This window comes from Pantherophis guttatus, chromosome 1 (genome assembly GCF_059756535.1).
Source record: "Pantherophis guttatus breed Tessera chromosome 1, ASM5975653v1, whole genome shotgun sequence".
Classification (NCBI taxonomy): Eukaryota; Metazoa; Chordata; class Lepidosauria; order Squamata; family Colubridae; genus Pantherophis; species Pantherophis guttatus.
The window spans coordinates 20,758,347-20,771,498 of NC_142063.1; the positions used below are offsets into that span (position 1 = coordinate 20,758,347).

At 42.8% G+C, this 13,152-nt stretch overlaps 1 protein-coding gene across 2 annotated transcripts in view; it reads right to left on the reverse strand.

The window, feature by feature from the left end:
* The window catches only part of MISP (mitotic spindle positioning), a 39,700-nt gene that overhangs the window by 5,403 nt on the left and 21,145 nt on the right, over positions 1 to 13,152 (reverse strand). For both annotated transcript variants that reach the window (XM_060694372.2, XM_034437651.3), the window contains exons 2-3: positions 5,325 to 7,437; positions 725 to 912 (exon numbers count right to left, since the gene is read on the reverse strand). In XM_060694372.2, the coding sequence (XP_060550355.2) occupies positions 725 to 912; positions 5,325 to 7,437 (2,301 nt within the window). The remainder of the gene's footprint in view (positions 1 to 724; positions 913 to 5,324; positions 7,438 to 13,152) is intronic.

Consider the following 13,152-nt stretch of genomic DNA (forward strand, 5'->3'; position numbering starts at 1 on the left):
ATGATGTTACCTGGTTGGGTAATGAAACATCTGCAGGTAAATAACTATGCTCAGAGAGCACCAAGAACTCCACAGTTCAACCCTGAGCTACAGATAGATAGATAGATATACAGAGATACAGTCATACAGAGATAGCACTGTTCCAATATTTGAGGGGCTCCTACAAAGATGAGGTGGTCAAACTATTTTCCAAAGCACCAGAAGGCAAGGCAAGAAACAATGGTTGGAAACTTACCAAGGAGAGAAGCAATCTAGAACTAAGAAATTTCCTAACTGTGAGAGCAATTAATCAGTGGAATAGCTTGCCTTCAGAAGTTGCAGGTGCTCCATCACTGAAGGCTTTCAAAAAGAGACTGGACAACCATTTGTCTGAAATGATATAGGGTCTCCTGCTCAAGCAAGGGGGTTGGACTAGAAGATCTCCGAGGTCCCTTCCAATTCTATTATTCTATGTTCTAAGATATTCTCTTCTATTGGAGTTTTGTGGTTCTGGTCACAGATGAGCCTGGCTTATCCCTCATTCCTGCTTGACTCTTATAGCAGTCAAAAAAATCTTTCTGGTCTTTAAGGTACTTCTATTGATCCTTGGCCAGGAGTGTTTTGAGATAAGCTATCTCTGATCTTGGAGGCTTCGTGTAGCTATTCTGACCAACTGTTATTGCTAGAAACTCCTCTTCCCGTGTAAGGCCACCTCCATTAATTCAAATCTTTTCCCGCTCATTACCTTCCCATCCTCCTTCAGTCTTATCCTGGATTGTCTTGGACTTTGGCAACTTCTAAAATTTGATTCAGCGGAGTTTGTTGTCAGACTGGGTCGATACAGGATGGGTGAAGTAGGTAATCTCACAGGTGAATTAGGAACAAAAACAGGTGAAGAGGAGACAGAGTACCTGCCAGTATCTCCCGATGCAGCTGAGGAAGAAAAATATAGGAGTGTTAAGGACCAGCCAAGCCATTGCTTCACCATGCCCTTGCTAATCCCAGGAGGAGTCAAGTGGAAAGAAGAAAGAGAGGAGCTTGTGTTTGGAGTGAAATATGAACTCAGAGCTTTCTCGTTTTTTTTTTAAAAAAATTATTGAATATTTTACATTTTTAAAACCGAAAACATAATAGAAAAAGACCAAAAAAAGGAAAAAGAAAAAGAAAAAGAAAAAAAGAACATACACATACACCAAACGGTAAAATACAAAACATAAATAACAACATTATATAATATTTTACAACTTTCTGCATCGACAATTATCTTTACTTTTGAATGCAATCTTCCTAATCATTTTCTTATTCTTGCGTAACCATACTGAGCAATGGGGGAAGCCAGATTTGCTTAATGATCACATGATTCCCTTAACAACTGCAGTGGTTTGCTTCTCAACTGTGGGGAAAAAAGGTCATAAAACGGGCAAATCCTCACTGAATAACTGCCTTGCTGAACAATGGGCATTATGATTCCAATTGTGATTGTAAGTCGAGAATCAAGGTCCCTTCCCACTTTATTGTTCTGTTAATGACTTGCATATGATTGACACCATGTCAGTTTGCCTCCAGCTGTTCCCTTTTTTCCTGCCTAGGCAGGGGGTTGGGCTAGAAGACCTCCAAGGTCCCTTCCAACTCTGATTCTATTCTATTCTATTCTATTCTATTCTATTCTATTCTATTCTACTCTACGCTACGCTACGCTACGCTACTCTACGCTACGCTACGCTACGCTACTCTACTCTACTCTACTCTACTCTACTCTACTCTACTCTACTCTACTCTATTCTATTCTATTCTATTCTATTCTATTCTATTCTATTCTATTCTATTCTATCTCCCAGAATAATAAATATGGGGTGATGGAAGTCTTTTGGATATGAAATAAATTCCTTTTTTAGCCTTTTAAATTGTCAATGGGCTTGACATGTTTTAAATGTTTTAAATTTAAGTTTGAATGTTTTTGGGCCAAAGTCATATAATTCTTTTAAAAATTTTAAATTTTGTATTGGTATGTGTTTTAGTTCTGGCTGTGCACCGCCCTGAGTCCGCCCTGAGGAGAAGGGTGGGATACAAATTGAATAAAATAAATAAATAAAATAAATAAATACAGACCTGCAAGTGACCATTGCTGGGATTTCATTTTCCCCACTCCTGCTTTAAGTTTAGAAGACTGACCTTTTCCATCAACGGTACATTTTTATATCAAATTGTGGTCACCGTGGCACCTATTCTCCTCTAACTCTGCTCCCAATCCTTGGCTATATGATTTATTGATAGATAGTCCCCAGTTTAAGTCTGCCCTTGAGTCAAATAAGTATATCAACCCGAACATCATTATTGTGCAGTACTGAACTGCATATACCGGTAATTAGTATTGTGTAATGAACTTGAATCATTGTGTATTTCACTCAAATTTTTATTATTTATTTATTTAAGGAAATTTGCATGGTCGCCCACTCACTCTCAGAGACTCAGGGCAGCTCACAGAAATAAAAACCAATTTACAAACAAGGGAAAAAAAACCAATATCCCCTATTCCCATGGAGACAATAATCAAACGAGCCACTTGATGGACTCCATCCCACTCTGGGTTTTTCAAGTCGGTTGGCAAAACCAGGTTTTTAGAGCCTTCTGAAAGAACGTCAAAGTGGGGGCCACTTCTGCTACAATAGATGCCATCCATAACTGTGGATTGTCCTTATACCGAGGCGTTCTTAACCAGAGGACTTCCTGTATTGAAATGGAGATGACATCACCAATGAGAATTCACGGGCCACCTTTTCCTATAGCCTATTTTTACAGAAAGAGCTAGGAAAAAGTAAGGTTCTACATTTAGGCAAGAAAAACAAAATGCACAGGTACAGTATATGTGGTACCTTGCTCAATAGTAGTAACTGTGAGAGGGATCTTGGAGTCTTAGTGGACAACCATTTAAATATGAGCCAGCAGTGTGCAGCAGCTGCCAAAAAAGCCAACACAGTCCTAGGCTGCATAAACAGAGGGATAGAATCAAGATCACGTGAAGTGTTAATACCACTTTATAATGCCTTGGTAAGGCCACACTTGGAATACTGCATCCAGTTTTGGTTGCCACAATGTAAAAAAGATGTTGAGACTCTAGAAAGAGTGCAGAGAAGAGCAACTAAGATGATTAGGGGACTGGAGGCTAAAACATATGAAGAACGGCTGCAGGAACTGGGTATGTCTAGTTTAATGAAAAGAAGGACTAGGGGAGACATGATAGCAGTTTTCAATATCTCGGGGGCTGCCACAAAGAAGAGGGAGTTAAGCTATTCTCCAAAGCCTGAAGGCAGGACAAGAAGCAATGGGTGGAAACTAATCAAGGAGAGAAACAACTTAGAACTAAGGAGAAATTTCCTGACAGTTAGAACAATTAAGCAGTGGAACAAGTTGTCTCCAGAGGTTGTAAATGCTCCAACAGTGGAAGTTTTTAAGAAGAGATTGGATAATCATTTATCTGAAGTAGGGTTTCCTGCCTAAACAGGAGGTTGGACTAGAAGACCTCCAAGGTCCCTTCCAACTCGGTTATTCTATTCTAAACAGCCTTCCCTGGTAGCAAGGATCAGTTACCTATCATTTCACCAATTACATTGCGACTGTTGTGGTTTTGATTATAGCAATAGCAATAGCACTTAGACTTATATACCACTTCACAGTGCTTTACAGACCTCTCTAAGCGGTTTACAGAGTCAGCATAATTGTCCCCAACACTCAGGGTCCTCATTTTACCCACCTCGGAAGGATGGAAGGCTGAGTCAATCTTGCATTATGATTTAGAAACGTTAACTTGTCTTTGAAAATAGAGGCCCACCTTCTCTAACAGAGTGCCCTCCATACCTCAGGTGTTCTGTTTGTAACTCCCAGAACTGCTATTCTAATATTTGGAGAATACAGATAGTCCTCGACTTACAACCACGATTGAGATCAGAATTTCCGTTGTTAAGTAGGGCAATTATTAGGTGAGTCATATCCTATTTTACAGCCTTTTTCTTTTTGCCATGGTTACGTGAATCATTGCAATTGTTAAATGAATCATGAAGTCCTTCAGAATCTGGCCTCTCCCATTGTCTCTGCATGTGGGAAGCCACCTGGGAGGGTCACCATAATGACCACATGACCCCGGGACATTGCAAATGTTTGTAAACACATGCCGATTGCCAAAAGTCTGAATTTTGATCACATGACCATGGAGATGCTGCAATGGTCGTAAGTGGCGGACCTATCGTAAGTCATTTTATTCACTGCCATGCAGAGGTGGGTTTCAGCAGGTTCTGACCAGTTCTGGAGAACCGGTAGTGGAAATTTTGAGTAGTTCGGAGAACCAGTAGTAAAAATTCTAACTGGCCCCGCCCGCATCTATTCTCTGCCTCCCGAGTCCCAGCTGATCGGGAGGAAATGGGGATTTTGCAGTATCCTTCCCCTGGATTGGGGAGGGAATGGAGATTTTACAGTATCCTTCTCCTGGAGTGGGGTGGGAATGGAGATTTTACAGTATCCTTCCCCTGGAGTGAGGTGGGAATGGATATTTTACAGTATCCTTCCCCTGCCACGCCCACCAAGCCATGCCCACCAAGCCATGCCACGCCCACCAAGCCACACCCACAGAACCGGTAGTAAAAAAATTTGAAACCCACCACTGCTGCCATGGTAACTTTGAATATCGCTAAGCAAATGGTTGTAAATTGAGGACTTCCTTCACTATTTTAATTCACTGTAAACAAGCTTTAAATAAAGAGTGATGAGATATATTAATCTCAGTAATTTAAATCAGGGGTCTCCAACCTTGGCAACTTTAAGCCTGGCGGACTTCAACTCCCAGAATTCCCCAGCCAGTAAAGAATTTCCCAGAACCCAAATCTGGCTGGGGAATTCTGGGAGTTGAAGTTTGACCGGCTTAAAGTTGCCAAGGTTGGAGACCCCTGATTTAAAGCGAGGAAAAAGGCCTGAAAAATGCAGGACAGATGGAAGAATATTGTCCCAATTTTTAAAAAAACTCAGTTAAAGGAAGAGTAGTGTTATATTAAAAGCAGCTTATCTGTTCTACCCAGAACAAGATTTTAGGACAGAGCTAAAAAAAAACAGAACTGCTAAGACGAAAGCTCCTGCGATTTGGACCAACCATGTCAAAAGCTGACTTGCACTCTTATTAACTCAGTTAAACTGGAAGTCTCTTGAGCAGGAACCACCCTTGAACAATACAATCCCGTGCTTGTAAGGAGACATGTTCCAAAAATGACAGAATGCACTATGGTGTCTCCTCCACTTATGCTACATTGTTGGTCAGAAGAACCCACCACGCTTTCATCATTATTCTCCGTTTCTCTTACCTGAACTTTGAGATGATGACACCCATGAACTTGGGAGCTCCTGTGCAGTCAAACTGATTTTTCTCCTCTGCTCTTGAAGTTCCAGTTCTCTCTGCAAAGAATCCTGGATCTCCTGGTCAATCAGAATGGACGTCCGGGGCCGCCATGTCTTCACAGTATAAAGCTCTTCTCGTGGAGCTGGTTTCTGCAGTTTCTGCTCTTTTCTCTGAAGGCTTTGGGGTCCCTGATCTTCAGGAAAAGAGAACTGGCATTTGTGAACCGGAATGGCAAAATGTTGCTTCTTTAACACGAACTTGTCTCTTGGAGCTTTCAAATCTTGGCTACAGGGAGGACATCGGCTAGTAGGGAAATCCATCTTCGGGGAAGAAGCAGTGGAGCATGTTTTTAAGGATGGCTCATTTCCTGGGGTTTTCTTGCCAAAAGTTGGAACTGAAGAGGGCCGATGGATCTCCGAGCTCCAGTTCACATTCTGGCTTGCAATCCCCTCTCCAGGTGGGACAACGTTGCAACAGAGTATTGCAGAGTCTCCATGGAAGCTCTCCAGCAGCTCCCTCTGTTTCTTTTGTTTGCCCAGAGAAGGTAAGGGAACCTCTTCCTCTTCTCGCTCAAAAAGTTTCCGACGTTCTGCAAGCTCTTGGCGAAGTCCTCGGTCATACATTCCCAGCAACCTCCCTTCCTTTTGCAGGTCCTCCTCACGCTTGGCTTCCTGTTCAATCTCCCTCTGGACATAAAAGGAAATGTGAGATTTATCCTTCCCTTTCCTGGAGGAAGCCGGAGAAGAGACTGGGGAGGAGAGGAGCGGCTTGGATCGGATCTCCACCAGATCATCTCTGGTATTAATTCGCTGGATCCCCCTCTCCTTCCAAAGGTTCTCTTCTCTCTCCATGGCCAATCTGATTTCCCGCTCAATGGGAGTCTCATTCCAAACTTCTGGCTCTTTTGCAGGATCTTGGCTTTTGGCCAGAGGATTTCCTGATTCTTTCTCGAATGTCCTCTCATTAACGTTCCCTGTGCTCATATCAACCTCCAAGCCAGAGGGCATCTTTTCTGCAGAAACGAAAGTGGTCCCTAAATAAGAACTGGCTTTTCTTTGGGGGAGAACGAAAAGGTCTCCTCCTATTGAGTTTTGTCTCAATTGTCTCTGGCTGGACTCATCTAATTCCTTATCATTCCTTGGCATTTCAGGATTCTGGGGTTCTTTGCTCCAATAAGCATGGCTTGTTGCCTTCAGCTCCCTTGGAGAAGGAACGTATCTCTTGGGTTCCAACAACATCTTTGGATTAGTCTTTTCCAGTGTGAGAAACTGCTGTCGTGCAGCAGCAAAATTTATCTGTTCTGTGTCTATATTCTCAGGATTCACAGGGATGATTGTCCAATCTGGGGAAAGATTGTCAAAACAAAGAGCAAAGCTAGTGGAGTTGTTCTTTCTGGGTTCTGTGGTCACCTTGCCAAGAGAGGACATGTCGATGGCTTCCAACTCATTTGTAGAGCTCCATTTTTCTGCCATTGTGTTGCTTTTTCTCACAACTTGTCTCCTGATAACCTCCTGCCGTTCATCTTCCAGTTCTTTGGCTATTTCTGGCGAGACATCTTTGGAGGGAATCTTATACTGCAACTCCTCATCATCTTCTTCATAGAGTCTGGAAGGTTTCTTCTCCCCTTTGTAAGCCCGGATGTCATAGTGTGAGCCAGATCTGAGCACTTCCAACTTGGATTCTCTATCTGGGGATGGCATCCAGTGATCTGTCCTTCTATTTATAGTTTTGGTTATGCACCAGGACTGATCTTCTGTGGGATCTAACATCTTCCATCCATTTTCAACCTTCAACTCGGGTTGACCCAAGTCAAGAATCTCACCTTCTTTGTCCTCAGATCTCATTTCTTGTTGTAAGACCACTTCTTGACCACTCTGCTCATGTTGATCTTCATAACCGAGCTCTGTGTTCTGGGGGGAATTGAAGGGAATGTCCCTGGTGCTGGACTTCATATTTGGAAGAGAGATTTCATAGAGGTTGTCTTCAGTTTGTGGAAGATGTCCGTTAGTGATTGGGATCTCTTGGGTCATCCAGTTTTCTTGAGAAATATTTGCATCAACAACTGGGCTTTGTCGATTCTGAAGGACAAGAGAGGACATTTAGATAAATTACATTTCTTAATATATATTACACAAAACAGAGTAGTGCTTAAGACAGTGATGGCTAACCTTTTTGCCATCGCGTGCCAAAAGCGGGGGAGCGTGAGGGGGTGTCATGCGCACGCGTGCCCACACCCATAATTCTATGTGCCCTGCTCCCTTGCACATGCGCATGACACCCCCCAATTTTGGCATGCGATGGCACGGTGAGCCCATTTTTCGCCCTCCCCTGGCTCCAGAGCCTTTCTAGGAGCCTGGGGAGGGTGAAAACGGCCTTCCCCATCTCCCCTGGAGGACCTCCGGAGGCCAGAAACATCCAGTTAGCTGACTTCTGGCAGGACCGGAAAGCCGTTTTTGCCCTCCCCAGGCTCCTAGAAAGGCTCTGGAGCCTGGGGAGAGCGAAAACCAGGCCTTCCCCCCACCCCCGAGGTATTCTGGAGGCAGTAAACAGCCTGTTTCCCTACTTCTGGTGGGCCCAGAAGGCCCGAAAATCAGCTGAGCTGGCGTGCCCACTGATATGGCTCTGCGTGCCACCTGTGGCACGCGTGCCATAGGTTCGCCATCACGGGCTTAAGACATTGAACTGAAACTGGGAAGACTCAAGTTCCACTCTGAATTCTTTGGGTGATTTTGGGCCTCCTCTCCTCTCCTCTCCTCTCCTCTCAAGTTACCACCTAGGATTGTGTGATAGAGATATGGTAACCATATGGTAGATATAGTTTCAGGATTAAATCTTAGAAAGTGGATCTCTTTCCCTAGAATTTCATGAGTCCTTTTGTGCAGAGCAGAGAATTTATGAGTATCTACATGTTAAAATGTCTTCCACCATAGCCAGTCGTCCCCACCCCTCTCCACATGACTGTCACTGGCTTATAAAAAAGAAAATGTCCACAGTATAATAGTATAATAATAATTACAAAGTAATCAGCACTGATTTTTAATTTAGAACCAGAGCAACATATAAATACTTCTTATGATGCTTTCCTAATTAGTTCCAAAGGCCCTCTGGAAGAGTTCCTTCTTGACCTGCTGTTGGAAAGAAGGTTTAGGCTTATTAAGGAATCTTCACATTAAGTTGTTAAAGCCTTCTTTTCCTTTCCATCAAAGGGCTTAGACCAATTTATCTGAATGAAATTGTTCTTACAGTAACACCATGGAGTAGAGGAGAAAGGCAAATCTAAGAAGGATTTTATGGCTAAGTAAGAACTCTCACTTCTAATGCTACCTTGGGCATCCAGAGCTACGAACCAATGACCTTTTGTGATTCTTCATCATCTTAGTGACCAGAAAAAGTGCAAACACCACAGATTTCTTCAAAGGGAAGGGAAACACAGGGACTCCCAAACATTGTGGTACCCTGAGCATCTGCAATAGTGATGGCGATCCTATGACATGTGTGTCAAAGCTGACATGCCACAAAGTTTGGGTGACACGCCAGCATTCACCAACACCCTCAAAAACACACTTCAGCCGAAGAGATTGTAGAAAAAATGCTTTTAAAAGCCTCTGATGATCCCAGCTGAGCCGTGCGATCCATCAGAGGCTTCTTTTTTTTTTTACTTTTAAAAGCATTTTTTCGGCAGAAGAGGTTGTAGAAAAAATGCTTCTAAAAATAAAAAAAAGCCTCTGATGATCGCATGGCTCAGCTGGGCATGGGGGTGGGCAGGGATTTTTGCTACCAGTTCTCCGAACCACCTGCCACCATCGCTACTAGATTGGGTGATCTGGTCTGAACCGGGAGCATTTCACCCCTGCCGTGGAGGCTGTGTGAGAATGGGTTTGCTGTCACACGAACTCTGGACTCTCCAGAAATCAAACAAGGGGGCCGTGTTCTCACGTGGTCTCCAGAGCCTCCAAAAATGGTTTTGTTTTACTTATATTTCACTTTTGTAATTATCTGACATTTCCTTATATAATACATAACTTCACACATCATTGGACTGCATTTTCTAAATAAATGAATATGTGGAGAACGGTTTCTCTTTTGCTGAGGGAAGGTGCCACACTAGCAGAGTCAAGTTAAGCATTTGCTGAATTTTTGACGTGCTGCCATCACTACCCTACAATGAGAAATTATTCATACGAATAAAGTTAATGAGTTAAGAGTTGGGCAAGAAATAGAATAGCATGCAGTAAAATAATATACAATAGAATAACAGGGTTGGAAGAGACCTTAGAGGTCTCTATACCAAGAGACCCTATACCAGGGGTGAAATCCAGCAGGTTCTGACAGGTTCTGGAGAACTGGTAGCGGAAATTTTGAGTAGTTCGGAGAACTGGTAGTGGAAATTTTGGGTAGTTTGGAGAACCGGCAAATGCCACCTCTGGCTGGCCCCAGAGTGGGGTGGGAATGGAGATTTTGAAGCATCCTTCCCTGCCATGCCCACCAAGCCACGCCCACCAAGCCATGCCCACAGAACCGGTAGTAAAAAAAGTTGGATTTCACCACTGCCCTATACCATTCTGAACAAATGGCTGTCCAATCTCTTCTTAAAAGCCTCCTGTGATGGAGCGCCCACAATTTCTGGAAGAAAACTGTTCCACTGATTAATTGTTCTCACTGCCAGGAAGTTTCTCATTAGTTTTAGGTTGGTTCTCTCCTTGATAAGTTTTCATCTGTTAATTCTTGTCCCGCTTTCAGGAGGACAAGATCAACCCACTTTTCTCTGTGACAGCCCCTCAAATACTGGAAGACTACTATCATGTCAACCCCTAGTCCTTCTGTTAGACCAGACATATCTAGTTCCTGCAACCGTTCATTGTACAATTTAGCCTCCAGAGCAGAGGTGGGTTTCAGCAGGTTCTGACCAGTTCTGGAGAACCGGTAGTGGAAATTTTGAGTAGTTTGGAGAACCGGTAGTAAAATTTCTGACTGGCCCCGCTCCCATCTATTCTCTGCCTCCCAAATCCCAGCTGATCGGGCGGAAATGGGGATTTTGCAGTATCCTTCCCCTGGAGTGGGGTGGGAATGGAGATTTTACAGTATTCTTCCCCTGCCATGCCCACCAAGTCACGCCCACCAAGCCACACCCACAGAACCGGTAGTAAAAATTTATGAAACCCACCAGTGCTCCAGAGCCTTTATCAGCTTTGTCCTATATGTTGAGACCTTTAATAATGCCTACCCCATTATTATCCCAATGCCCCAGGGACCCTCAACTCTGCAGTCTTGTTGCGGACTTGTGCAGGCAAGGTTGGGCAAAATTTTGACAGGCTCCTATTTTACCTACATAAGCTTATACAGGTTCTGGGGAAAAATTGCAATTTGTCACCCCTTGCTCAAGCTACCATTCTTCCTTTACATGTGTTGATTTGTTACCGGGGAGGGGTGTGTGTGAAGAGGTATCTGCCATTGCAATTGAGACCTAAGATGATGTCTGTTTTGGACAAAATTCTGCAAAGCTTTAAATATAAGGCACCAATATCCCAGAATCCCTGGTCCAGCCAAGCTGGCTACCCTGTGATAAAAGATGAGTAACTATTACCCTCTACTGGATGAATCAAGAGTTTCAATTTATGTTGAATGGGTGAGAGAAAAAACAAAACCTGCAAAAACAAACATTTACTTTTTACACAATCCACGATTAGCAGAATCCAAGCTTATTTTTAAAGATTGTGTAACCAGAATGGAGGTTTTTGTCATTGTGACACAGCATTCGTTTTGCAATTATGAGGGGCAAAGCAAAAAGTATGTGTGGTAAATTGTTTCACAGCAAGAAAACGGTATACAGGTAGTCCTTGACTTATGACTGCGATTGACCCCAAAATTTATGTTGTTAAGTGAGTTTGGCCCCATTTTATGACCTTTTTTGACACAGTTGTTAAGTGAATCATTGCAGTTGTTAGATTAGCAACCCAGTTGTTAAGTGAATCTGGCTTCCCCATTAATGTTGCTTGTCAGCGGGTCAGCAAAAGGTGATCATATGACCCTGGGACACCACAACTGTCATAAATACAAACCAGTTGCCAATTATCTGAATTTTGATCACATGCCCATGGGGATGCTGCAAACGTAAGTGTGAAAAATGATCATAAGTCACTTTTTTCAGTGTCATTGTAACTTTGAACAGTCACTAAACGAACTGTTGTAAATCAAGGACTACTTGAACTTTAAACCCAAAGGTCATGCAACTTCCAATTAAACTTCACTCTCCAGTCTTGGATATTCAACAATTGGGTAAAGATGCTTTAATGAGGGATGATTTCAGCAAGAAGAAATCTGCTAGTTTCCTTTTTCATTCTTTAACAACAACAACAACAAAAAAAGGAATCTGGATTGAAGGGGTGGAAAACTGGGTTTAAACTAACCAAATAAGTTTCACTAATACATATATGCTTCTTTTTTCTGCCTTTGAATCAATCTTGACTTCTGCTGAGCACCGGGACAAGTCCTTGCATTTTTCTTCGCCACATTTTTTAAAAGTGGCTTCTCATTGCTTGCTTTTTCCTAGGGCTGAGAAAGAATGACTGGCCCAAGGTCACCCAATTGACTTGATACCCAAAACAAGATTAGAACTCAGGTTCAGGGGTGAAATCCAGCAGGTTCTGACAGGTTCTGGAGAACCGGTAGTGGAAATTTTGTGTAGTTTGGAGAACCAGTAACAGAAATTTTGAGCAATTCGGAGAAATTTCGGAGAAACACCCACCAAGCCACACCACGCCCACCAAGTCACGCCCACAGAACTGGTAGTAAAAACATTTGGATTTCACCACTGCTCAGGTTCAATGTTTCTAGTCCAGCACCTTCACCCGTACATCAAACTGGTTCTTGGGTTGAGGAAGAGGGACTGGCCTAAGCTCACTCAGGTGGCTGTCTATCTAAATCAGGACTAAAACTGACAGTTACATGGCTTTAACCACTTTAACCACCACACCAAACTGGCTTTTGTACTGAATCTACAGCTTTGCACTAGGAAGAGTTAGTTACTACAAATGCAGGATAGGAACACATGCCTTCTAACTGCACCTGTGAAAAGAAGCCAAGAGTTTTTTTGTACCTGCAAAATAGGAAGCAGCTGTAGGATGAAACTGTTAAAAACACAAATCTGGTTGTAGACTTCCTGACTGAAGCACATGAGAATTTTGAAGCACAATGTTACCATTCTATGATGCACTAGTCAAATCTCACCTTGAGGACAATTCTGGATACCCTTGTTTAACGCACAGTTTGACAATCTGGCTTTACAGAATAACAGAGTTGGAAGGGACCTTGGAGGTCTTCTAGTCCAACCCCCTGCTCAAGCAGGAGACCCCATAATATTTCAAACAAATGGCTGTCCAGTCTCTTTTTAAAAGCCTCCAGTGGTATAGCACCCACAACTTCTGAAGACAAGTCATTCCACTGGTTTATTGTTCTCATTGTCAGGAAATTTCTCCTTAGTTCTAGGTTGCTTCTCTCCTTGATTAATTTCCATCCATTGCTTTTTGTCCTGCCTTCTAGTGCTTTGGAAAACAGGTTGACCCCCTCTTCTTTGTGGCAGCCCCTCAAATATTGGAACACGGCTATCACGTCATCCCTAGTCCTTCTGTTAGACTAGATATACCCAATTCCTTCGGGTATGTCTTTTTCAAATGTGTTTATTAAATGGCTTTATGTCTCTATTAAATGGCTTTCCTCCCCCAGTTCATATTATGTCATTTAGATCTGCGTCATGCTGTTTCTTTCCATTTAAATTTAAGTTGTACATTTATGGA